The sequence below is a fragment of the Dasypus novemcinctus genome, chromosome 3 (genome assembly GCF_030445035.2).
Source record: "Dasypus novemcinctus isolate mDasNov1 chromosome 3, mDasNov1.1.hap2, whole genome shotgun sequence".
Taxonomy (NCBI): Eukaryota; Metazoa; Chordata; class Mammalia; order Cingulata; family Dasypodidae; genus Dasypus; species Dasypus novemcinctus.
In genome coordinates this window covers 110,875,137-110,900,445 of record NC_080675.1, presented here as the reverse complement: position 1 = coordinate 110,900,445, position 25,309 = coordinate 110,875,137, and the positions used below count along the sequence as shown (strand labels likewise).

The window sequence follows — 25,309 nt, the reverse complement described above, 5'->3', positions numbered from 1 at the left end:
TGTGCTTATAAATGTGTATGTCTATATATATTTATATATACAGGTATACACACATTATATCCTTTTATGTGTGGCCAATAAGATATTGGGTATGGGTACTTCCTTCCTGATATTTTGTTCCAGTTTAGGTTCTTAGAACAAAATGAGTTGGTTTTAAGTAGGGAGATAAAGCAGTGGTTTAGAGAATGGAAAGAGCATGGTCTTCTTTAGCTTCAGGGCCATATTAGCAAAAGAGATAGGCTTCAAATGCTTCCTAGAGTTTCATGAATAAATGGAGATAAAATGTGATTATAGAATCTCACTTTTTTCTATACCAACTCATTGAAAACAATTTCCTCTCTTAAAAGTGTAGGCATTCTAACAAATTGTTCATTATGTTCCAATATACTTCCAAAGATGTCTTCTCTGGTATCCTATCCTATAGCCAGAATATTCTGACCTCAAATTATTATTATAATGTATTTGAGCAGTGCATATACTGCTAAAGTATGATTTTAAAAAACAATTAAAAACATGCCTGGGAACTGGAAAAAAAACGGGGGGGGGGGGGGGATGGAAATTAGTTTCAGTTAAGTTCCAAAAGAAACTTCGGGTGGATGAGAGATCCCTGGCCAACAGCCTGCCCTCCCCTTTGTAAAGAATTTTCCTGTTTGTTCTGTTTCTCAAGATGTTTTATGTAACATAAGCTGCCCAAACCATGAGGATGAACAGTGATATGAGAAAAAGAGAAGACTAAGGGTCTTGCTTTATAACAAGGAAGGATTCTAGTTATGGCAAGTCCCTCAGAGAGACACCCCCAGTTTGACAATGTACATTCTCTTCACAGCTGATTCCCTCAAGTGGGCCACTTCATTAGTAGATGGTTATGAGATTTAAAGTCTGGTATGTAGGGAAGCGGACTTGGCCCAGTGGTTAGGGCGTCCGTCTACCACACGGGAGGTCCACGGTTCAAACCCCAGGCCTCCTTGACCCGTGTGGCGCTGGCCCATGTGCAGTGCTGATGTGCCAAGGAGTGCCCTGCCATGCAGGGATGTCCCCTGCATAGGGGAGCCCCACGCGCAAGGAGTGCACCCCATAAGGAGAGCTGCCCAGCGCGAAGGAAAGTGCAGCTGCCCAGGAATGGCGCCGCACACACGGAGAGCTGACACAACAAGATGACACAACAAAAAGAAACACAGATTCCCGTGCCGCTGACAACAACAGAAGCGGACAAAGAAAAAGACACAGCAAATAGACACAGAGAACAGACAACTGGGGCGGGGCGGGGCGAGCGGGGGGGGGGGGCGGTTGGAGGGGAGAGAAATAAATAAAATAAATCTTTAAAAAATAAAAAAATAAAAATAAAGTCTGGTATGTTAAACTTGAGTGAGAAAAGATGCTTCAGCCAAACTCTGATCTGTGCTTTAGCGGGAAAAGGCCAGGAAAAATCCCTGAATCAATGGAGCTTCAAATAAATCATTACTGCTCAGCCTGTCACCTTGGTAACAAGAAATTCAGAGAGGCCCAGGGTGATGGTATCAGCATAAGCAACTCTTACACGGAATAAATGTGCCTATATAAATACATGGCCAGTTTAATCTTACCGAGTCAGCAGATGAAAGTAACTAATATTTGGTAGAGAATTTCCACATACCTAAACACGGGGACTGCATTTTCTGCCTTGTCTGGCAGATACTTGGTAGCAGTCAGTTGTTGTATTTGAAGAAAAACTCTTCACAGTAAGTTGTGTCAACATCTGAGATGCTATAGCAGCTCCTTGCAGTGACCTTGGCCATAACCCTGAACTCTGCTCTCCTCTTTCCTGGCACCATCACTCTTCTTCAGAGAGTGGTTGAGTTGTCAGCTCTGTTCACTAGAAGGCATTCTCTGAGCATGTGCATGGAAAGTGGCATTGTCCCCAGGTTAGACTAATTTATTGAATAGACCTGGCTCTCTCTCCAGGTCAAAGCTTGATCAGTACGTAGGATGCCCTGCGTACCTGAAGATTGGGGCCCTATAAGACTCTACAGGGAAGTGGATGTGGCCTAACTAATAGTGTCCACCTACCATATGGGAGGGTCCTGGGTTTCATACCCAGGGCCTCTTGACCCGTGTGGTAAGCTGGCCCATGCGCAGAGCTGCCACGTGCAAGGAGTGCCGTGCCATGCAGGGGCACCCCCACGTGGGGGTGCTCCACTCACAAGAACTGTGCCCCATAAGGAGAGCCGCCCTGTGTGAAGAAAGTGCAGCCTGCCCAGGAGTGGCACCACACACACAGAGATGCAGCAAAATGACATAACCAAAAAGAGACGCAGTTTCCGAGGGTGCAAGTAGACACAGAAGAACACAGAGAGTGGACACAGAGAGCAGACAATGGGGGGAAAGAGGGGAGGGAATGGGAGAGAAATAAATAAATCTTAAGGAAAAAAAAGACTGTAGGTGGTGGCTATGGATTCCGTATGTAAAGATAGTATTTCTGAAATTTTGGTCTGGGACTGTGTCTGTGGTGCTTGTTACAAATGCAGGTTCCCAGTGCCATCCATATTCTGATTCAGTATATCTTGGGTAGTAATTCTGATGCATAATGAAGTTTGGGAACTACTGACTTAGAATATCCTCCTATCACATACATACTACAAAAGGGCTTATCTTACTGTAGGAACTTTCAATTACTGTTGGTCCTTTTATTTAACAAATTCATTTATTCAACAAATATTTATCAAATGCCTACTCCATGCTAGATACTGAGCTAGGCAGTGGGGTTGTAACAGTGAACAATATTGACATGGTTTTTGTCCTCATGAAATAGAAATAAAATAAAGGAAGTAAAGAAATTAATAAATACAATGATTTATGAAGGCTACAACAGGATACTATAATAGAGAATAATGAGGGTAGAGAGTAGTGTGTATTTAAAATATAAAGACAGTTGGAGAAGGCCTCTTTAAGGAGGCAGCATTTAAATGCAGCCCTGAATTAAAAGGAACCAGTCATATGAAAAACCTGGTAGGTAGTGTAAAAAGTTTGTGCAAAGACACTGGGGCAGGAACAATCTTGGTGTGTTTCAAGAACAGAAAGAAGGCCCTGGCAAGTGAAAGTGGGGGGTGAGATTAGGCAGGTGGGCACCGGATCATGGCAGGCCCTTGAAAGCCATGGTAAGGCACAAAGTAGGTTTAGAGGGGGTGGGGAACCAGAAGTCTAGTCAGATATAGAAGTCGAGTTGAAGTCAGATATAGAATTGAGAGGAGAGACCGAGTTTGGGATGTGAAGGTGTGAGTGATCAGCATATTGACAGAAAGCCATGGAATGGTTATAACCCAGGGAGAGGCTGTAGAGAGAGAAGAGAGGAAGGCCTGGTAAAGGAGACCAGGAGAAACTGGTAGAATAGGGAGCTGGATAGGAAGATGGTCAGGAGGTTGTAGACTCATGGAAGCTACAAGAGGAGAGTGTCCACAGAGGATACGACTGAAGATGTCATTGCTGCTGCAAGGTCTAGAATAGGACCATCCAGTACCATACCGCCAAGCTACATGTGGCTAATGAGCGCTTGAAATGTGATTGGTCCAAGTGGAGATGTGCTGTAAGTGTAAAATAAAACAGATTTTGAAGACGCAGTACAAAAACAAAAATATAAAATAGTTCATTAATAATTTTTGTAATAATTATATGTTGAAATAATAATATTTTGGATATATTGGGTTAAATAAAATATATTATTAAAATGTCACCTATTTATATTTCAAAAATATGCCTTCTATAAAATATAAAATTACATGTATAGCCTGTGTCATATTTCTAGTGCAGAGTTTGGCGAGTGGAGGTCATTAGCAACCTTAGTAAAAGTAGACTTCCTGAGATTGAGCGATACCTACCAATTGTTTATACTTAGGTAAGGCTGAATCATCATCATCATAATGCTATTATGCCTAAAATTTAATAGCAAAAAACACCACTAACTCTTCTTCTGGACTATAAAATGTACACATAATCGATTTAATAATTTCACATAAATTGACATTATCATAATTTGTAAGTATTTAAATCAAATCCTTTGAAATCAAGTCTCAAAGGTGGTTTTTAAAATCTTTTTGGTAACCTGTATTTTCTTTCTTTTTCTTTCTTTCCATTTATTTATTTATTTATTTACTTTTCTCATCTGGCCAGGAAACTTCATGGTGTTATGGTCAACTTGCCGCACAACCGTGTTCAAATCTGTTACCAACAGGTTCATTAAAAACCTGGCCTGCTCGGGGATTTGTGCCAGCCTGGTCTGTGTGCCCTTTGACATCATCCTCAGCACCAGCCCTCATTGTTGCTGGTGGATCTACACCATGCTCTTCTGCAAGGTTGTCAAATTTTTGCACAAAGTCTTCTGTTCTGTGACTATCCTCAGCTTCCCTGCCATTGCTTTGGACAGGTAAGATCAGGTAACCTGGGGGCTCCGCTTTAAAAAAAATTTTTTTTCATTTTCATTTTTTTATTTTATTTTATTTTTTTTTAAAGATTTATTTATTTAATTCCCCTCCCCTCCTCCAGTTGTCTGTTTTCTTTGTCTTTTTGCTGCGTCTTGTTTCTTTGTCTGCTTCTGTTGTCGTCAGCGGCACGGGAAGTGTGGGCGGCGCCATTCCTCGGCAGGCTGCTCCCTCCTTCGCGCTGGGCGGCTCTCCTTATGGGTGCACTCCTTGCGCGTGGGGCTCCCCTACGCAGGGGACACCCCTGTGTGGCAGGGTACTCCTTGTGTGCATCAGCACTGCGCATGGGCCAGCTCCACACGGGTCAAGGAGGCCCGGGGCTTGAACCGCAGACCTCCCATGTGGTAGATGGACGCCCTAACCACTGGGCCAAAGTCCGTTTCCCTGTAGTTTACATTATAGTTCACACTTTGCCCTGCACAATTTTACAGGTTTTAACAAAATGTATAATGGCTTGTATCCGACATTGAAATGTCATGCAGGAGCATTGCAATGTCCCAAAAGTGCCTCATTCTTTCCCTCTCCCTCCCCTCAGAACTTCTGGTGGGCACTGCCTTTATATCAATGATACATGATCTTCCATTGCTGGAATAATGATAAATCTACTTTAGTCCATAGTTGCATTCCTCCCCCTTATGTTTGTTTATTACTCAATCTTGAGAATTTGGGGATGATGATGCCCACTGGGAGCTTATATTCCAAAGTAAGGCCCACTGACAGGGTGCTGAATTTCTAAGACTGTCCTACTTACAGTGTCTAGATGTCTCTAGAGCTGTCATGAGCCCTGCTGTTCAAAGCACTGTTTATTGTGGCAGTCAATAATATCCTGCTGAGACATGCATAGGCATAACCTCTGGAATGACCTCCCAACTCTTTGAATTCCCTTAGCCATAAAAACTCACCTGTATTTAATATTTCCCCCTTTTGGTCAAGGTCTTTTTCCAGATGCATCACTAGTTGGTTCTTGGTAATAAACCCCTTGATGCCAGGGAGGCTTATCCCTGGGAGTCATGTCCCATGCCAGGGGGAAGGTAGTGAATTTATATGCTGAGTTTGGCTTAGAGAGAGGCCACATTTGAGCAACAAGAAGGCTTTTAGGAGGTAGCTCTTAGGTCATATGTAATACTAGGGTTTTTTTCCCCCTGCCAGGAGGTACTGGGATTTGAAACAGGACCTTATACATGGGAAGCAGGTGCCCAACCACTGAGCTACATTTGCTCCCAAGACTAGTTTTAATTTCACAAGAAAGGGTTCATAAGTACAACTATCAATATCAAGGACCCAGAATAATGATCTGTCCTTCTCTAGGTACTGCCCATGCACTCATGATTCTTGCCACTCTATTAGAGAATGTAGCAGGACTTTCCAGGATGGGAATTCAATGTTCTTTTTGTTCTTAAGTGGGTATTCACCCACAAAGAGAATGCCCCATGACCACTTGAACATATTCATATGCCATAGAGGCATGCTCCAGGTTCTCCCCCTACACATATACCCCCATCTCTGACACCCTGCACCAGTGATCCTCCCTTGCCACAGTTGTGACCCTTCTGTGATCCAAAAGCTCTCCAAATAACAAAGCAAAAAAAAACCCAACAATAAAAATAATGAAAATAAGATAATAAAAATAAAATACAAAAATAAATAATGAGAAAAATTTTCCCATTGTGTCTTTCATCACCATAAGATGTTATCTTTGTATGTACAGTGACAATTTCTTCTGTATGTTCCCCAGTGTCTTCATTTTATTTTACTTTTATCTTCAAAGAAGCTTTAGGTTACAGAGAAGTTACATAGAAAATATAGGGGTGTATTAAGTGTGCCGAAGGGGTGCTGATGCAAAGTACCAGAAATCTGTTGGCTTTTATAAAGGGTATTTATTTGGGTAAAAACTTACAATTACAAGGCCCTAGAGTCCAACTCAAGGTTGCTTTCTTACCAAAGTCATTTGTCAAGTATTGAAGCAAAATGGTTTGCTGACCTCTGCTGGTCTCTCAGGGCTTCCTATATCAGTCTCTGGCATAGGGCTTCTTTTTTTCCAGGCCTTCTCAGCTGCTCAGCTGCTCTATTCTCTTCAGCTGCAAACTATCAGGCAATGGCTCATCTCCCCTTGGGGCCTAAGGATCAAACATGTAAGAGCTCTCGTGCTCTTGCTCTCGCTCGCTCTCTCGCTCTCTGGCTCTCTGGCTCTCTGGCTCTCTCGCTCTCTCGCTCTCTCTCCCGCTCTCTCGCTCTCTCTCCCGCTCTCTCGCTCTCTCCCGTCTCGTCTCTTCTTCAGTAAGTGTGCATTTATATCAGCATACCAAGTGAGTGGGAACTCAACCTGAGTCATACCCTGCTGATGTGCTCAAATCACATCAAAAGCCCTAAATTGATTTTATCAGTAAACTTAAAACCTTTGAATTTAATATGATCAAAGGGTATCACACCCAGAAGTATAGATTCATTTACAAACATGATCTTCCTCTTTATGAGATTCATAAATAATCACAAACTGCCACGAGGGGATTCCCACTGCCTCTTGTAGCACCCGCTTTGATAAGATCTTAAGTCTTCAGTTTTACATCGTGGACTTTTCTTTCCTGTAAGTTTTTTAAAGCAGCTTTATTGAGATATTATTTAAGTACCATAAAACTCACATATTCTGTGTACAATTTGATGAATTTTAGTATGGAGTTGTACAGCTGTAGTGGAGAAATCGGGTGTGCGCGGTATTGAAGGCCAGGACACGAGAATGTCGAGAAGGAAGTTGGTTTATTTTGACCAGCCGGGCTCGGCGGACTCTTGTCCTAATAAAAACCGAGCCCCGAACAGCCTTTTCCAGACCCTTTTATACAGAGGATATAGGATTAGGAAGACTAACAGTGATGGTAAACAGACCTTTGGTTAGGTTCTTCAGTGTTTGATCTTAGTATCAGATAGGTTATTTCCTCCAGGTGAGTTACATATTCTCTACATCCAAGCCAGTTTGGATTAGCATATCTTCCACATCGTCTGGAGGCAGCCCTGAATACACACTCAGTCTCACATCCCTTCTGAACATTCAAAGACTGTAGGGCCTATATTACTTATTTGGCCATCTTGGAGACTAGGTACTCTTGGAAATAATTTTGATTTAGTGCACAGGCTATATCACAGCCATTACCACAATCTAATTTCAGCACATTTTTACCACCCTAAGAAGGAAGTTCATATCTGTTTTTTTCACTTCCCATTCCACCCACAGCCACAGAAACCATTAGTCTACTTTTGTCTCTAAATGTTTGCCTTATTTTTGGACATTTCATGTAGATGGAATCATACAATATGTGGTTTTTTTGTGACCTATTCCTTTCACTTAGCTCAATGTTTTTGAGGTTCATCCATTTTGTAGCATTTATCAGTACTTTAAAGATTCCACTGTAAAAGTCATATATACCACATTTTATTTTTCCATTTATCAGATGATGGACACTTGGGTTGTTTCCACTTTTGGGCTGCTGTGAATAATGCTGCTATGAATCCTAAAAGTTTTTTTAAGAATAGGATTTAACAAGAGTGGACACACATTATTCTGGACAGTTTGCTGTTATAACTGGAAACAATGTGATAATCTCTGTGAGGTTATTTCTGGACCATTAGTTTCAGACAGGAAAATACTTATTTTTTTTTTCCAGCAGAAAAACTACTGTATTTTTTATCATCATTTAAAAAATGTAAACATGTCCTTTTAGTAGGAAAACAAGGTAGGTAAATTACTATTTTATTAGTCAGAGATACAAATTCCTTGCAATAATAAGCGTGCTACACATGAAGAAAGAAAGAAAATCCTGTAGTAACCCTTCTCTCATTTCTTTCTCAGTTATTTATTTCATAACACCAAGTCAGCAAGTTAATTGGGAGGCTGCCTACACTCCCTGCATCATTTCTAGAGATGAAAATATCAACAAAATTATTTTATAATGTTCCTATATAAACTTATGTTGCCATCTATTTCCCCGTACATAACAGAATTAGAAATTAATGAGAGCCTGGGTTTGTTACATGTCAGTGAGCAAAGGGTAATCTGAGACAGTGGACTCCGGGCATGTGTGCATGTGTGTGTGGAGCCATCGTTTCAGTGTGTTTATGCAGTTGCTAGAAAAGTTTTTAGCCAGAAAATTTTTTTTAGTGAGCATGCATAACTTAATACACTTCTTTCTCTTTATTTTACCCCTCCCAGGAAGAGATCTAGAACATACTTGGCATGCTCCATCCACCACTTGTCCAAACCGGCGGGGGCAGATTCCAGGGACCTGTGGGAAGAAGTGGGGGCAGGGGTACGAGAAGAATGGAGGCAAGACAGGATTCTGATCAAGCCTCGTTTATTGGGGGTAGAACAAGGGGATTTATACTGAGGGGAGGGAACGTGTCCACAGGTGGTGGGCTGGTCTTGCTGGTGGCAGATGTCCAAGGAGGGGATTGGCTCAAAGTTCATGCCGGGTCTGCAGAGTTTCGTGCCTTGCACATGCGTGCTGCTGTAGTTACCAGTTGTGGTGGGAAGGGGAGAACAAAGAAACAAGGAGGAAGAAGAAGGAAATGGAGGGGCAGGGCTGAGGTAGTTGTAAAATCCGCCCATGTTGTTGGAGGCTGTAAATAGATTTCACAGCGAGTGGCTCCCCACAACCACTGATCATCTATGCTCACTTTTGTGTTTGCATAGTAATTCTCTCAGCTGGGAACACTCTCCCCAGGCTTGTCCCCCAGCCACACTCAACCAGGTGCTGCCTTCTCTTTGATATCTTTCCAGGAAGCTTTAGGTGATCCCTTTCCTGTACCCCGTTGTGCATACCTCTAGTGGAGTTGTCTCATTATAATTGTGGTTTGTTTTTTATTATGGGAATTTTAAAAAAGTTTATTTCCTCCCTCCCCCTGCCCCACCCTGCTGTTTTTGCTGTTTGTGTCCATTCACTGTGTGATCTTCTGTATCTATTTCTCTTTTTTGTCTTCTCTTCTCACTTTTTCTCCTCTGGGATTTGCTGGGATTCAATCCTGGGGACCTCTGATGTGGAGAGAGTTTCCCTATCAGATGCGTCACCTCAGTTCCTGGTTTCTGCTGCACTTCATCTTGATTCTCCCCTTCGTTTCTTTTTTGTTGCGTCATCATCTTGCTGTGTGACTCATTTGCACATGCACTGGCTCACTGCATGGGCATTCAGCTCACCACGTGGCACTCAGCTTGCCACGTGGGGACTTGGCTCACCATGTGGGCACTCACGTGGGCACTTGGCTTGCCTGTGGGCACTTGGCTCGCTGTGCGGGCACTTGGCTTGCCACATGGGCACTGGCTCACTGCACAGGCATGCTTTCTTCTCTTCTTTTCACCAGGAGGCCCCAGGGATTGAACCCCGGTCCTCTCGTATGGTAGGCAGAAGCCATATCACTTGAGCCACATCTGCTTCCCTACAATTGTTTTTTGCTTGTCTTTTTACCCATGGAGTTCAGAGAGTTTCCTGTGTGTCTTTTCATCTTTGTACCCTGCTGTCTGGGGTAATACATGGCAGGTAGATTATGCTCAGAAATACTTGTCTCAGGTCTGCATGTGTGCTCACCTGGCTGCAGGAGTGAAAGAATGCTAATAGAATTGTAAGGTCGATTCCAAGATTAGCTGACTGAAGAGACTTGGGTCCAGCTAATGTGAAGAAATCCATTCATATCTCCATTGGTACAGGCAGTTCTTTCATATCAGATGTAGTTCTAGAGTCTGAAGGATTACTTAGGTCCCCAAATCCTTGCTAACATTGAAACCAGGTGCTTTGGGAATTCAGTTTAGGTTTGCAGAGTAATCAAGTTACAGATTGGAAGGAAGAAAAGTCTCATCTGATTTTAACAAAAATCTAACTATGCAAGCATTTTAGACCAATTAATTGCTAGGGTTACTGAGTGATTCTTATTCAAACAATGGCAATTGAGCAGTCATAACTTTTGTCAGCTTGATTGATTTTGTGGAAGGCCCTTGTCAGAGTCTGTCCTTCAGGCTGAGTTCTTCTGCCATGAGCTTTCTAAATGCTAACGATATCCAGTGCACAGACTATGCCATCTCCACTTTTGCTGTGTATGTACACAAATTTCTTTCTGCTGGTGGCTTTAAACATTGCCCTAAAACTTCTATAGCCCTGGCAAACTTTTTATAAATTGAAATTGAATTGAGAAATAGATGTGTTTACAGCAAATAGAGCCCTCCTTTGTACTGAGGGCACTCTTTGGGATGTAGTCCTAGTGGCAGTGATTATAAAGCTAGCTATGATTTGAAATTGTTTTCCTGAGGAGAAAGAATCTCAAGAGAAACATGGAGACAGGACTTTGTCTCTGCTCCTTTGGAATGGTTTTCTTTTTGGTCTAGTGATGCTTTTGAAATTGTGCAGCCAAGTCCTCAAAACTTAAGGTATTCCTTGCTGAATTCCTTCAGTGGTTCCCTCTGTCTCAGACAGAATCAAAGAACTTGACACTCTTCACCTGCCTCTTATTTTTGGTAATAGAAGTTCCCCTAGAATAGAGTATTTTTTTCTGGCAAATTAATTTTGTTTGTTTATTCTGCAGGTACTACTCAGTCCTCTATCCACTGGAGAGAAAAATATCGGATGCCCAGTCCCGTGAACTGGTGATGTACATATGGGCCCATGCAGTGGTGGCCAGCGTCCCTGTGTTTGCAGTGACCAATGTGGCCGACATCTATGCCATGTCCACCTGCACTGAAGTCTGGAGCTACTCCTTGGGCCACCTTGTGTATGTGCTGATCTATAACATCACCACGGTCATCGTGCCAGTGGCCGTGGTGTTCCTCTTCTTGATACTGATCCGGCGGGCCCTGAGCGCAAGCCAGAAGAAAAAGGTCATCATTGCCGCACTCCGGACCCCACAGAACACCATCTCTATCCCCTACGCCTCCCAGCGCGAGGCCGAGCTGCACGCCACCCTGCTCTCCATGGTGATGGTCTTCATCTTATGTAGTGTGCCCTATGCCACCCTGGTCGTCTACCAGACTGTGCTCAATGTCCCTGACACTTCCATCTTTTTGCTGCTCACTGCCATCTGGCTGCCCAAAGTCTCCCTGCTGGCGAACCCTGTGCTCTTTCTTACTGTGAACAAATCTGTCCGCAAGTGCTTGATGGGGACCCTGGTACAACTGCACCACCGGTACAGTCGGCGTAACGTGGTCAGTATGGGGGGTGTGGTGGCTGATGCCAGCCTGGAACCCAGCATGCGCTCAGGCAGCCAGCTCCTGGAGATGTTCCACATTGGGCAGCAGCAGATCTTTAAGTCCACAGAGGATGAGGAAGAGAGTGAAGCCAAGAATGCTGGCTCAGCTGATCTCCGGGCCAAGGAGATACTTACCACCTGCCTGGAGGTGGAAAAGGGGTCACAGCTGGGACCCTTTGTACCACCCCCAGGCACAGTGGACTCTATTTCCCAGGGGGCACCAGCAGCCACCGTGGAATCTGAGACAGATCCTGACAAGTATTCCCTGCAATTTGGCTTTGGGCCTTTTGAGTTGCCTCCTCAGTGGCTCTCAGAAACCCGAAACAGCAAAAAGCGGCTGCTTCCCCCTTTGGGTAACACTCCGGAAGAGCTGATCCAGACAAAGATGCCCAAGGTAGGCAGGGTAGAGCGGAAGATGAGCAGAAACAATAAAGTTAGCATTTTTCCAAAGGTGGATTCCTAGCAAGCTCCTGGACGCAGTAGGGAGCTTCCACATTCTTGCCCTCCCATCACTCTGGCTGTATGATTTGTTTAATCTTGTGGGTTGGCCTTGCAACCTCGTATGGGTTAATTTTTCCTGTACAGGCCAAATGCTTTTGAATGAAAGGAAAAAAAGAAATATATATATATACATATATGTATATATATATACATATACATATATATGTATATGTATATATATATATGTATATATATAATCAAATGTCCTCTTTATTGAGGGAGTATATATATTTATCTCAGCACTGCACATGCTTAGTAAAGTCCATGTTCCTCTTATAGTGGGTGCTCCATGTGCATTTTCCTGGGACTCCTCATTTCCCTGGGTCCAGCAGAGAATACACAGAGGGAAGAGCATCCACCAGCTCAGAGGAGCAGGGGCACCCTAAGGGAAGCCCAAGATAGTGGTGGAGCGGTGTGGCCCCAGAGAAAGTACTCATTTGAACTTAAACGACACAGTATTAAAGCTTTTTATATTGATCTGACACCTTTTGTCTGGATGGTCCAATCATGACTGACAGTTTCTCCTGAGGCCCTTCAGCCTCTCATTGGGAGTAAGGACGACCAACTGTTCCATCCCTATTTGACAGCCATGGAACTAGACGTGCCCAGGTGTAAAGGAGAGATTTTGTCTTGATTATTCTGACATTCTCCTGGCATCACCAAGGGCTCAGAAAGATGCATGTCCATCCTCCATTTCTGGTGTTGGGTGAAAAACACTGCAAGCTCTTCATTATATTTTACCCCTTTAAATTTTCTTTTCTCCAAAAATGATGAGAAGCTTAGAGGTGGAGAAAGATTGAGCTATGCCATGACACCTTTAGTCTTTTCTCTTCCCGTATGATCTCACATGAAAGGTGCTATGTAAAAATCACTATGAGTGAAGTATATTGAAAAAATTGTCTTATGCAGACTTTCGGAATGAAAGGTAATTTTTAAAGATGCAAACTTAGTGTAAACTGGGTCTTTTGGACACATCCAGCTAAAAATACTTAATCAGGAAAGGTGATTCTGCCCAAAAGAGGGAGAAGACTCTGACAAAGATGGCTCCTTCTGATGTGGACTCCAAATCCCAGGCCCAGCCAGTCTCATTTTGTCTGTTTGTACAGTGGTGGTTCTCCCTTCATTCTGGACTCGGAGGAGAAAGAGGACAGGGAGAAATTACTTTGTTAATCATTGTAAACTGCCACGTCAACCCCTACCCCAAGGGGAGCTCTTCACTTCCTCCTTCTCAGTGACATTTTAGTAGGAGCCAGAGTGGGTAGAAGAGGGAGGACCTTGACCTCAGCTGATCGATCCTCTGGTGATGCTCCAAGTGACCTGATCCCACTTGGGAGTGGCTTTCTCCAATTTGAACTCAGACCACAGGTGGCACGTTCCTCTTAATGATGGCAAATCTAGTGCTGCTCCACACTTCTTTCTAGGGTGTTGGTTCTTATTCACAGTACTACGGGAACCTCCCCAGTGCCTAGAGCAAGTTTGGAGGGAGCATGAGTATTCTCATTGGCAAACTTCCACATCCTACAGGCAGCTGTCTTCGAGCACCCCCTTCTTAGCCAAGCTGGCCCCTTGCCCCTGGGCAGCAGCTCAGACATATGCAGGGAGTTTCCTTGTCCCTTCTTCTCTTGGGATTCCTGACTGTGCCCCTGCAGAGGGAGCTCTCTTTCCTGTTGTGCTTTGTCTCCTCGCAGTGTTGTGTGTTCATAGCACACAAGGAAGACTGTCACAACCCTTCCTGTGGCCCCCGCCTCCCAGGGCCTTCTGTGTCATCCTTAGCAACTTGCCTGACAGTTAAAGTTGTGGCCCTTTGAGCTTTTCTTTCAAAACTTTCACCACTGTTACAACTTTTATCAAGGGGAAAAACAATCTGTCAGAAAATTGTGCCCACTTTAGAAGACTCTGTCAAATGTAGCCACCTTTGTGTAGTTCTGATAGTATATATGTACAACTTAATTCTGAGGAGGCAGAGTTTGATGGATATATTTCTTATGTATGTTTGAAGTAGATGGTTCACTTCCAGCAAGTCATTGCCAGATGTATTTCTATACTCTTTGAAGAATAACATTTTAATAAAAAAATTGAAAAGCAATTTCTGAACTCAAGAAAAGTTGTGTGAACTATGTTTTCCTCCCCTCATTTTCCCTCACTGACTGAACCTTTCTCTTCCTAAATGGTTTCAAATTTAAGGTATTCAGTTTCTCCCCACAAATGCAGATCCTGCATTGTAGTAGCATTTTCTTCTGTTGTTGGAACCAAAAAAAAAAAAACTCCCCAAAGAGAAAATGGAACATCTGAATAAGTGTTATAAAGACTGGTTCCAAATTGTGTTGGTGATGGACTGCCTATCAGTAAGTCTTCTCTGGAGAAACAGAACCAAAAAGATGTGTGTATGTGTGTGTTTGTGTGTTTTTTTAAGGAATTAAAAAACATGGTTAGGGGGTTTACTTGAAATGTTATTCAGAAAACTATATTGACTTGTGTTTATACCAGTTTACTCTGGCAATATTAATATCCTTAGTGTTCATAATGATGATACTTTAGGGCAATAAACACACAATGCCAAAGGGCTATTTGAATCCCCAGAGAAAAACTGTATAATTCAGAGTATTTCTTAACCAAACAATTCCCAGTTTCAAAAGGAAAAAAAAAAGGAGGACATTAAAAGAACAGTCAACTCTGCTGCACACCATATCCCAAATCTGAATGCATATCATTTACTATATTGCTGTATATCTGCTGTATACCATATCCCAAATCTGAATGCATATCATTTACTGTATTGATGAAATAAGAGTAGAACAGAGTATACAGAGTATCCAAGGGCAGATATAAAAAAATCCAAAGTGGCCTCATCTATAGAAAAGGAACGGTAACTTAACTCGTTGGTGTGCTAAATTGAAATCTGAAGGTCAACCCCAAGTCTGAGTTGGAGAGAAAAATCCATCTCTCAATCTCAGCTCTGGGCATCCATGAGTGCTGCGTGGACCTGTGCCTGGTGTTAGGGTAGCCTGGCTTCCTTGTGTTTGAGATGCTCAGGGAAAACAAACAAACAAAAAAACAAAAAACAAAACTATTTTGGGCTGAATTTGGTGGAAGGGAAGTAGTAATGCTTAATATTCTACCAATCTACAAAACAATGTGAATAACAACATAATAGAGTGGTTAACTTCCTCCAAGCAGTTGTAAACACTCAGGTTTATATTGCAACGGAAATGCTATATGAGTTCTATGGCCAAAAGAAAACTGAGTCATAATAAATGATCTGGGAATATGAATATAAAACCAGAATTGAAATGAGCCCAGGGTAGCATCAAAAGCCTTTTTGCATAAGACTTTTAAAATAAATCAAAATGAACCATATATGAGACTTCAGAAGGTCACATATCATCCCCTTTTATATATAAATATAATTTTATTTTGCCATTTATTTATTTCCCCCCACTGAGATGGCTCCCTTGTCTGTCTGCTTGTTGTTTCTGCTTGTTGTCTGCTCGCTGTGTCTGCTCATTGTATCCACTCATCTTTTTTAGGAGGCACCAGGAGCCAAACCCGGGACCTCCAGTGTGGGAGGTGGGTGCCCAACTGCTTGAGCCACATCTGCTCCCCTATCTTCCCTTCTTTAGCCTCAGCTTTAATCAGTGTTTTCTCCATGCCAAGGGGCAATATTAGTTAATAGACATAATAAAGAAATGGAAACTTCATAGAGTGGGTACTATACATTTTAGCTTTGTATTTTTTTGTGACACTTTCCTGCTATTCATACTCTGGGGTCTCAGGAACCACTAATTTCTAAACTGAAATGAATGAATGATGCATAAATGAATGAATAAATAAGAAATACAGCACCCAGAGCAGTGGTAGACTCCCTATTACCTATGAGCTGGTAAAAGCCTTGCTCTCAGTAGAGTTATTGCTGATTCTCATTGATTTCCTTGGAATGACTCATCCCAGGGTTAAAGATATTGAATGCAAGGTCTTTGATCACCTCTCTCTTCCAACACCTAAGTCTTGCTCTAATTCACTAGAGGGAGTGTAAATTCTAAACCCGGGAGGGAAGCTTAATACTTACAAACATGATTCAAGGCGTATGTGTTAAGTATGAAGAATATTCCTTTTTTTTTTTTCAGCTGTACTGATAAGGATTTAGTCATTAAATCTCTTTCTGCTTCCTCTAACCTAAATTCCTTCCTATATGTTTATTCATTATAGTCCCTATGCAAAAATAAATGTATACAAAGGAGGTACTAGAATGAACATGTAGTGTAGGACACGGCTCTTGACATATCAACCACAATCCCTGACCATCTAATTTCTTTTCTCTCCTTTGTCTTGCCCTTCACACTCAAGCAGCTTTTGAACTTATTGCTTCAGGGGAAGAGACAAGGCAGGGTGGAAAACAACCTACAAGTCTCTTCCTGATTTTTGTGTATCAAAGCCTAGGCCTTTAGGGAAAAAGAGGGGACACTTGGGTTTAGCCAGCGGTTCTCAGCCCGGGGTGGGGGTGTAGTTTTGCCTCCTAGGGGATATTGGGTAATGCTACAGACACTTGATTGTCAAGCCTGGGGGCATATCACTGCCATCTAGTGGGTGGGGGTCAAGGATGCTGCTAAACAGCCTATAATGTGTAGGACAGCTGCTCTACAGCAAAGAATCATCTGGTCCAAAATGTCAATAGTGCCAAGGCTGTAAAACCCGGGTAAACCAAAGATTTGAGGTGGTTTGAGGAGTGTGGGACCATTTTCCCCCCAGCAGAAGTTAGATTCCCTGGGGTTGAAGGTAGTGGAGAGAAGAGATGCTGAGGTGGGGGAAGTGATGAGAGCACAGACATTTGTACTTTCTGGATAAAGGGCCCCTAATACTCTCTCCTAGGCAGAGCCCCAGGGATGCAGCAAAACAAAGACCTGTGCAATTACAGAGGGAAACTGTATCCCCTGCTCACCAGGTCATGAATTTCCAGCTTAGTAATGAGTCCAGACATGGTCTTAAATATATTTACATAAATGTCATGGAAGAAAGAGAAAACCTAATCTAAAGGTGCAGGTGGATAGGGAGGATAGGTGATTTGGTGACAATGTGCTTGAGACTGTTGGCTCAATTGGGAAATGGAGGACCATGTGGCAATGACATTGAAGAAAGATGTCATTTCCACTCTCATCCCCCACAATACCATGAAACGGTATAGACAGGAAGCCTTGAAAGTCTAATATTATTCCCACCACTCTAGAAGAATGAAGTCTCAAAATGAAACTTAAACCATAAAAAAATAAAGAAAAATATTTTTTTCACACTGAATTTGTGGACTGAGGCAATTGGTTTTCATTCAGACATTGAGGGGGGAATTGGATTTGGGGTCCTTTCAACTCTTAAATTTATGATTCTATGGACTATTACTATTCCACAAATGAATGTATGCTTGTAAAAAATATCTTTTATACTTCGTTTTGGCTTTCCTCTACCAAAAATCTCACTGCTCTTTTGCATTTTCTCCTGTGGTGGATTTCATGGAGGAAGTCTGGTGGAAATGGAAGGTTTATATAAAACTATCCTAAGGTCCAAAGAGAATAAAACTCTGGCCTATTGCCTCTGGAAGAAAATGTTAATATAAGTACATTATTATTCAAGAGGTAAATGAGAAGATGTATATTTCTCCTCCCAAGTCCAGTCCTTGAAAGATTATACTAGAACTCTAGCCAGTTCTGGAAATAGAAAAATTATGGCTATGGTTTTGGAAAAACTGAAAAAATTGAAACAGTATTGAAAAGAAAAATGCATCTAAAATTTGATCAATATTTTAATTGTTTTATTGGGAAGTTGATTTGGGAAAAGAAAGTCTAGTAGATTCAGTCACTGTGAAGACTATTCTGAACATAGAACCATACATGAATATAGATCATAAGCTTTAGCAGACACTGTTGCTTGCCTCCTCCTAACCATTGCCCTTTCCTCTCCCTAACAGAGTCCACACCATCTCTGCCTCCAGGAAAGGATCAGGCATGGTATTCCCCTGCTGACAATTACTGGTCTGGGGTGGTTATGAATACTGAGTTGATCAGATTGAGGGAAAGACTTATAGTCTATGAATGGTTCAGCAGTGCACTTCTGCTAGATGTAAATGAGGAAGCATGTAGACCATAACACTCTGGTAGCCACCTTATGAGTGTAAAGCAAGGTACTCAATAGTACTTTTTCTCATGTCTTGGTGATGTGGGCTATGGGTGGAAGGCTCTTTGTGTCTTCAGAGATAACCTAAGGGGAAGGCTGTGGGTATGGAATGGTAAGAGGCTGCAGTCCTGCCCTTAGGGACAATGGCAACAGGCTCCAGTCCCAGGAAACAGTTTAACAATGCAAGGGCTATAAACTTTAAATATTCAGGGGAAATGCAAAAACAAAATATGCTAAAAGCTTATCTAGAATATTTGGAGTCCATGCTAAAAGCTTACCTAAGATGTGGAAGATATATATGCTAATTGAAGCCTATTGAGAACTGAAACAAAGGGACCATTTGGCCTTTCCTCTCTGTATAAAAGACGTTTGAAAATCTTGTTCAGGGCTTGGGATTCAAACAGAAAGCTCCCGAGTCTGGCCGGCCATCAATAAACCATTTTTCCTTCTCAAAATCATTCCTGAGTCCTGGCCTCTCTATACTCAAATAATTGAACTTCTCTCAAATTCTACAACATTGGGATTGGGTCTGAATTCCCCCACATTTAGTGACTTACTGAGAAGCAGCAGCAGAACAGATCTGCTGCCTCAACCATCACCCCTGTCCTCCACACACACTCAGTCTGTGTAGAGAGAGAAAATAAAAGAAATTTAAAGAGAATTGTCTAGCTCATAGACAATTCCACCATCTGCTTGGTAGAAAAGGCAAGTCTGGCCTTTTATTCCTCAGTTGCATATCTGCTAGGGGCTGGACTTGTTGATCTTTCTCTGTGAATGTTGGTTTATGGGAAAGGAATTGGAGAGAGATGGCAGGGCAAAGAGAATAGATGTCCTGCACACTGCCCACCTTTTGGCATGGTGAGAATGAATGGGTTTTCCCAAATGCCAAGTAGGTACCACTGAAGCTTGATTTGAAAGCTGGTCACTGGTCAATCGGGAGGAAACTGTAGGGTATACCACCAGGAGTGGAAGTCAAGGGGGGCTGGAAGAGGTCACATCACATACCACAGGAGTATACAGTATGGTCCGCACACTGGGCCTCAAGAGATCCCCCATAGGTACCCCATGAGTGGACAATGGCAGTACCAATCAAGTAGAAGATATTTTCTCCTTTCCCCCATCATTCCTTCAAATTCTGTGGAGGCAGTGGGAGACCTAGGGAAGGGAGCAGTGAGATATAGTTTCAGACAATTGCTCGTTCTTCCCTTGGGGAGTTCCTTGGGCTACAAGACAAGCCTGAATTGGGCAAAGGGAAGAGCGTTAAATTAGGAAGGAAAGTGAAGTTTTTAACTGTACTAGACTTTTTAATATCCAAAGATGACTAGAGAATGATAGATCTGCCTGGGTTATAGTTAAGGAACAGGAAAGGAAGTTTCCAGAGATTAAGTCTAGGCTCTGCAGTGAATCACAATGACCATGGGGTCAACCAGGCTTGGAATGAAGATGGCCACTAAGACAGCAGAGTGGACAGAGTCACATGTTATTGATGATGTCACTTAACTGCTAAACATGTGCCCTCACCTCAGAACATCTAGTTATAGGAAATAATAAACTTCCATGTTGTGTGTTGAGTTTGAGTCAGTTTCATGATTTACTGCTAAAAGCACTTTCACTGATAGATGAACTAATTTATTATTTACAAAGAGCACATTGAAAATTGCTTCTGTTTGGGGGTATAATCTCAGGAAATTAATCTTTACAATTAAACCAGTATTTCCCCATCTGGAATCTACTTTTTGCTGTACCTGAAGTTTTATATTAACTTAATGAAGACAACTTCACAAAGGAAACAGGTATTGTTCCTGGTGAAGAAATGGCTGATTGAATGTATATATCTAATTATATTTCCCTTCAGAAATCCCACTAACACTTCATTTAAGGAGTTAAGATTAAAGTCATAGAAGGCCCTGCCCCAATCAAGATGGTGGAATGATATGCTTCAGGTCTCTGTGCCCCTCTCCCCACCATACACCCACCACAGAAGCTTTGAACAACCAGCAAGAACCAGCAGAAATATCTTTATCAAAGTTCCAGAAAACAATTAAAGGATTACAGAAACATGGTGAGTGCTGAATCAAATTAATGGCACCTTAAAAATGGTAGGATGTTGTGGTGCCCTGGCCAGCCCCTCTTCAGCACTTACCAGCTCCGCATGGAGCCAGCCTATGTTTCCAGTGTGGGTACCTGGTCCTGGTTCTGGAGGGAGGAGAGTAACCCTTGTGCACATACTGGGAGCATATATGTCTGGTGGTGGCCTGAGGGACTCTCTGTCCCGGAACTTGCCTTGTGTGTGCAAGGCAGTTCACACAACTCTGCTACAGAGCTCTCCTACAGAGCACTATGGGAGAACAGTCAAGTGGTTTCCTGGGGCAAGGGCTTGCTGACTGTAGAACATTCAGTGAAGTGCCTGGGACTGTGAGGAAATTGTTGTCCTAGGGGAGAGGGGATATTCATATTTGTGTAAACAGGGGCATTCCCAGGGCTCTATGCACATGCCAGAACAAGATGCTTGTGCAGAAAGGATCAGGTTGGCCCCTTTGCTTTGGCCTCAAGCTATTCTATAAATTCATTGTACAGATAAGTTCTGAAAGAGCACACTTACCCGGGTCAATCTTCAAAGACAGGTAAAATTGCTTTCTTTTATTTTTACCTTCTTTTATTTGTTAGCTCCTGACATTCATTATATTATCCTAATAATATTTGCGTGGCATATTATTGCAAACACTGAATGCTGATTTAATTAAAAATTATAATGATATTGGTAGGGTAGCGACCAAGTAGAAAGGGGGTGATGGCACAAGAAAACATGATATTTTCTACCAGAGCAGGATGCAATCAAATAATATCCAAAATGGATAATTTGAAAGAGAGTAGAATACATATATTATTTAGAAATGTAGAAATGTAGGAATGCCTGGAGAAAGTTAAAATAATCACAGTTTCTTGTCTCTAGGACTTCTGTTATTTGCTTGCTTTAAACCTTTTAGCTATATTTAAAAACAATCAACATGTATTATTTTGATAAAAATACAGACTGACTTTAAAAAGCTCCTGAATTTTGTGATGCACCATCAGACTAAACAAAAGAAAAAAAAACAAAACATGTATATGGTTAAAAGGAATTGAGAACATATGGCAATTTAGGCTATGAGGGGCGGAATAGGAATAACCAGTGGTTTTTGGCCAGTATGCTCAAGTGATGTCAATTTACTCAGTAATTCCTCTGTGAACAAAGCAATTCTAGGCTGTTTAGAATTCTATTTTTTTCTTCATATCTTGATTACTGAAAAGAAAGATTTCTTCTTCCTTCTTTTGTGTATTTATTAAAGCACTTTTCATAATTATTGCTACTTTTTTTAGAGTAAGCTTAATTTAAATAATGCTAGCTTGATTCAGAAATTTAGAACCCACATAGTATTTTAGATGTGTAAAAATATTGAATAAATCTGACATCCTGGAATTTGTTTATTTATTTATAATTGATGTTCCCATCTACTTAAAAATTATCCCAAATAAATGCGTTATACTTACCTTTGCATTAAGTGCTTCAGGTCATTAGAACACTACTGAGAAGACCTTTCATTTATAGTATTCTAGTCCTAAAATTTACTCCCCTTGTAGCATTTGGCTTCCCCTTGCCTGCTTTGTATTTATATACAATGTTTCACTGGAGGATATTAAAGTACAGCACATAGACCTTCTGTAGGAAAGGATATGACCTCTATATTGCAGATGGGGAAACTAGAGGCAGAGATGGCCGCATCGTTAGCCCTAAGAGTCTATAAAGCGAGTTAAAAACAGTACTGAAGGTGTTAAGGCCCAATTCTCTCTCTGCGTCTTCCAAAGTATGGATGATCATTAGCATTGTTTGTTACCATGATTATTTTTTGAATACCCACTTGGCATATATAATTAAATCGTCCTGGGGAGTAGATTAAAATCCTTGAAGCCTGGCAGCTGTTTTTTCTCAATGTTATTTCCTAAATTCCCTTCTGCTTCATGACTTCCCCTGCTTTGTTGTAGAGGGTTTCCGTTTAGAGTAAATGTTAAGAGACTCCTAATGGAACATGAAGACAGCTCTGCTGAGAGCACTCAGGCATCTTATGATCTGCACCCCCCTTACTGACCCTGCACCACGTTGATCCTTAGTTTAATTTGAGTTATTGCCATCGAATCATTCTGCCCCATTTGCTCATGCACCCTCAGGGGCACTTGGTCTTGTTCCTTGTGAGTCTGTGAAATATTAACAAGATTCATTCATTTATAACAGGAAGTATTGCTGCATTTACTATACACTTTTATAGTAGAGTATAAGTGTTCAAGATACCGCCCCTGCCCTCTAGACAACTTAGGTACATGGTTGAGCAGGATAAAAAAGAGCAGTAAACAATCGACTGCTGACGAGAAGTGCTGAAGGGAACTGGAAATTATGTTTCACTGAAAAGGTATGCATTCTCCTCCATGGCTTTGTTTGATGACCAGCAAGGTTTTTTTTTTTTTTTTTTAAAGCTAGGACATCTCTTTCTCCTTATGATTATATGACTTCATATAGTCATAGCACTTAGAGGATCTTAGCCTGGTCATATCATACACTTTTGGTATGCTAAAGGCCACCAATACAAAATACGAGAAATGGGTTGGCTTTTACAATGGGAATTTATTATGGAAAATAGCTTACAAGTTTGAGGCTGTAAAAATGTCCAAATCAAGGCATCATCAGTGATGCTGTTTCACTAAAGGTCAGCTGCTGGAGATCCTGGACTCCTGCCAGATGGCAAGGCAAAATGGTAGCCTGTCTCTGCTTTCTCCTTCAGGCTTACTTTTCTCCGAGTTCAGTTGTGGGTGATCAGGCCTACGGTTCATCTCTCCCCTCTCTTCTCCTGGTTTCCTTCAGCCTCTTGAGGGCGTCTTTCTGTGCCTCTGTGCTCAGCAGATTCCAGCCTCTGGCCTCCGGGACCTTGCTCTTGGTGGGTGAGGGTTTCTGTCTTTCTGAAGCTGCAGGTGAAACTGAAGTCCTCTCTTGCATGGCAGGGTAAAATGGCAGCTCCCTTTTTCTGTCCTCTCCTCCACTTACATAGGACTCTAGTAAAAGGATTAAGACTCACCTTGGCATATAGGAATCCCCGATATTTTTAATGTAACATTTGTGTAATCTAAGTCACTTTAAAAAAAAAGACCCACCTTGGGTCTCGCAGTCTAATCAAAGGCCCTTAACTAAAGCAAGCTAATCAAAAAGTCCCTTAACTGAATCTAACCAAAAGTTTCCACATACAGTTCGCTTACATGCACAGGAATGGGTTAGCTTAAGAACATAATTTTCTGGGGACACACAAACCCCCTTTGTAATTTAAGATGAAGAAATTGAGGCCCAGGGGATTAAGTGCTTTATCCAAGATCATGGGCCAGAATTCATGATAAAAAACGATGCTTAGCGGGGGAAGAAGGGGAGAGAAATAAAATAAATAATAAATAAATCTTAAAACAAACAAACAACGATGCTTAATCCACAGTAAGACTGGGAAGCTGAAACCAACATATTTAAAAATCTTTTTCATGAAGTACTTGCAATTATTCAGTAGATTTTAAGCTGAAAAGATAGACCTCCCTAACTAAGGCCTTCCATTTTATTGCTGCTAGTTATTGGTAACAGGTAGGTAACTATTACATAGCTAAAACTCAGCAATTCTCCTTCCACCTGGCATTTTCTTTCTAAAACAAGTGGAGGTGAAGAGCTGGAGAGAAGATTGGTTTAGTTCCTGACCCTGTCAGGATCTCTGAGCAACTAGGCACGATTAAAGAAATGCTGAAAGCTCACTTGTCAGGAAATAGCTTGCTAGAGGATTTGACTCAGGATAAGTGATCAATGAATGGTAGACTAATGAATGCATGAATCCAAGTGTGCCGCCTGAATAAAAAGTTCTCATAAATTTGTGTCAAGGTTCATAACAAAAAATAGTCGCAATTTCCACAAAAAACCAAGTCACCTTTAGCAAGGTATACAAGATAAATTAACATTTAATGGATAACAGATATGACTTGAACCTGATACTTTACCTCTTCTGTTTCATTCTCAAGCATAGATTGGATTGCTGGTTTTTATTTGAAACAGAGGTACCCTGTATTAGTTAGCCAAAGGGGTACTGATGCAAAGTACCAGAAATATGTTGGCTTTTATAAAGGGTACTTATTTGGAGTAGAAACTTAGTTACAAGGCTCTAAAGATCTAACTTAAGGTACCATAAGAGCACTTTCTCACCAAAATTGGTTGCCGATCTCTGCGCAGGTTCAGCCTTCCTCTTTCCTCTTAAGGCTCCGTGGTCCCAGCTTCTTCTGATCTCAGCTGTAGGCTGGCATAGGGCTCATTTCTTTCCAGGCTCAGCTGCGCTGGTCTCTTTACAAGGTCAGCTATAAACTATCAGGTGAAGGGCTCAGCTCTCTCTGGGGTCTCAGGATCAAAGTTCTCTCCTCTGCTATGCCTATGGAGCTCTCTCTTTCTTCCAGGTATCTTCTCCTGTGTTCTCCTGTGTGTCTTCTTTAGTGAGTGTCCATTTACATAGCCCACCAAAGGGGCGGGGACTCAACCCTGAACATCCCGCAATCCTGATTTAATCAAGTAAACCTTTGAAGTTAATACAATCAAAGGATATCACACCAAGAGGAATAGACCAGTTTACAAATACAATCAATATCTTTTTTTTTAATTCATAAATAATATCAAACTGCTACATACCCATAATTTATAAACAATTGAATTAAATATCCTGTTTGGTTTTTTTTTTTACTTATATAATGCCTTTATCTTGAGAACATTTTAATTTCTCTTTCTACAAAGTAAGGAATAGTGCTAGGAAGTTTTTTCCTCTTATTTGACTGATGGGCTGGTTACGAAGCCTGCAGCAGTGAAGAGGCTTGTCCTTCAAGAATCAATAATAAAGGGTGGATAAGAACCCGAAACTCCTAAAAGCGAAATCATTTCTCAA

General features: G+C 41.7%; 1 protein-coding gene across 1 annotated transcript in view; it reads left to right on the top strand.

The window, feature by feature from the left end:
• GPR176 (G protein-coupled receptor 176) overlaps nucleotides 1-14,256 on the top strand; it is a 129,427-nt gene extending 115,171 nt beyond the window's left edge. Inside the window, exons 2-3 of the mRNA XM_004481378.4 lie at nucleotides 4,144-4,396; nucleotides 11,010-14,256. Of these exons, the coding sequence (XP_004481435.1) occupies nucleotides 4,144-4,396; nucleotides 11,010-12,132 (1,376 nt within the window). The 3' untranslated portion in view covers nucleotides 12,133-14,256. The remainder of the gene's footprint in view (nucleotides 1-4,143; nucleotides 4,397-11,009) is intronic.
• The last annotated feature ends 11,053 nt before the right edge of the window (nucleotides 14,257-25,309 follow it).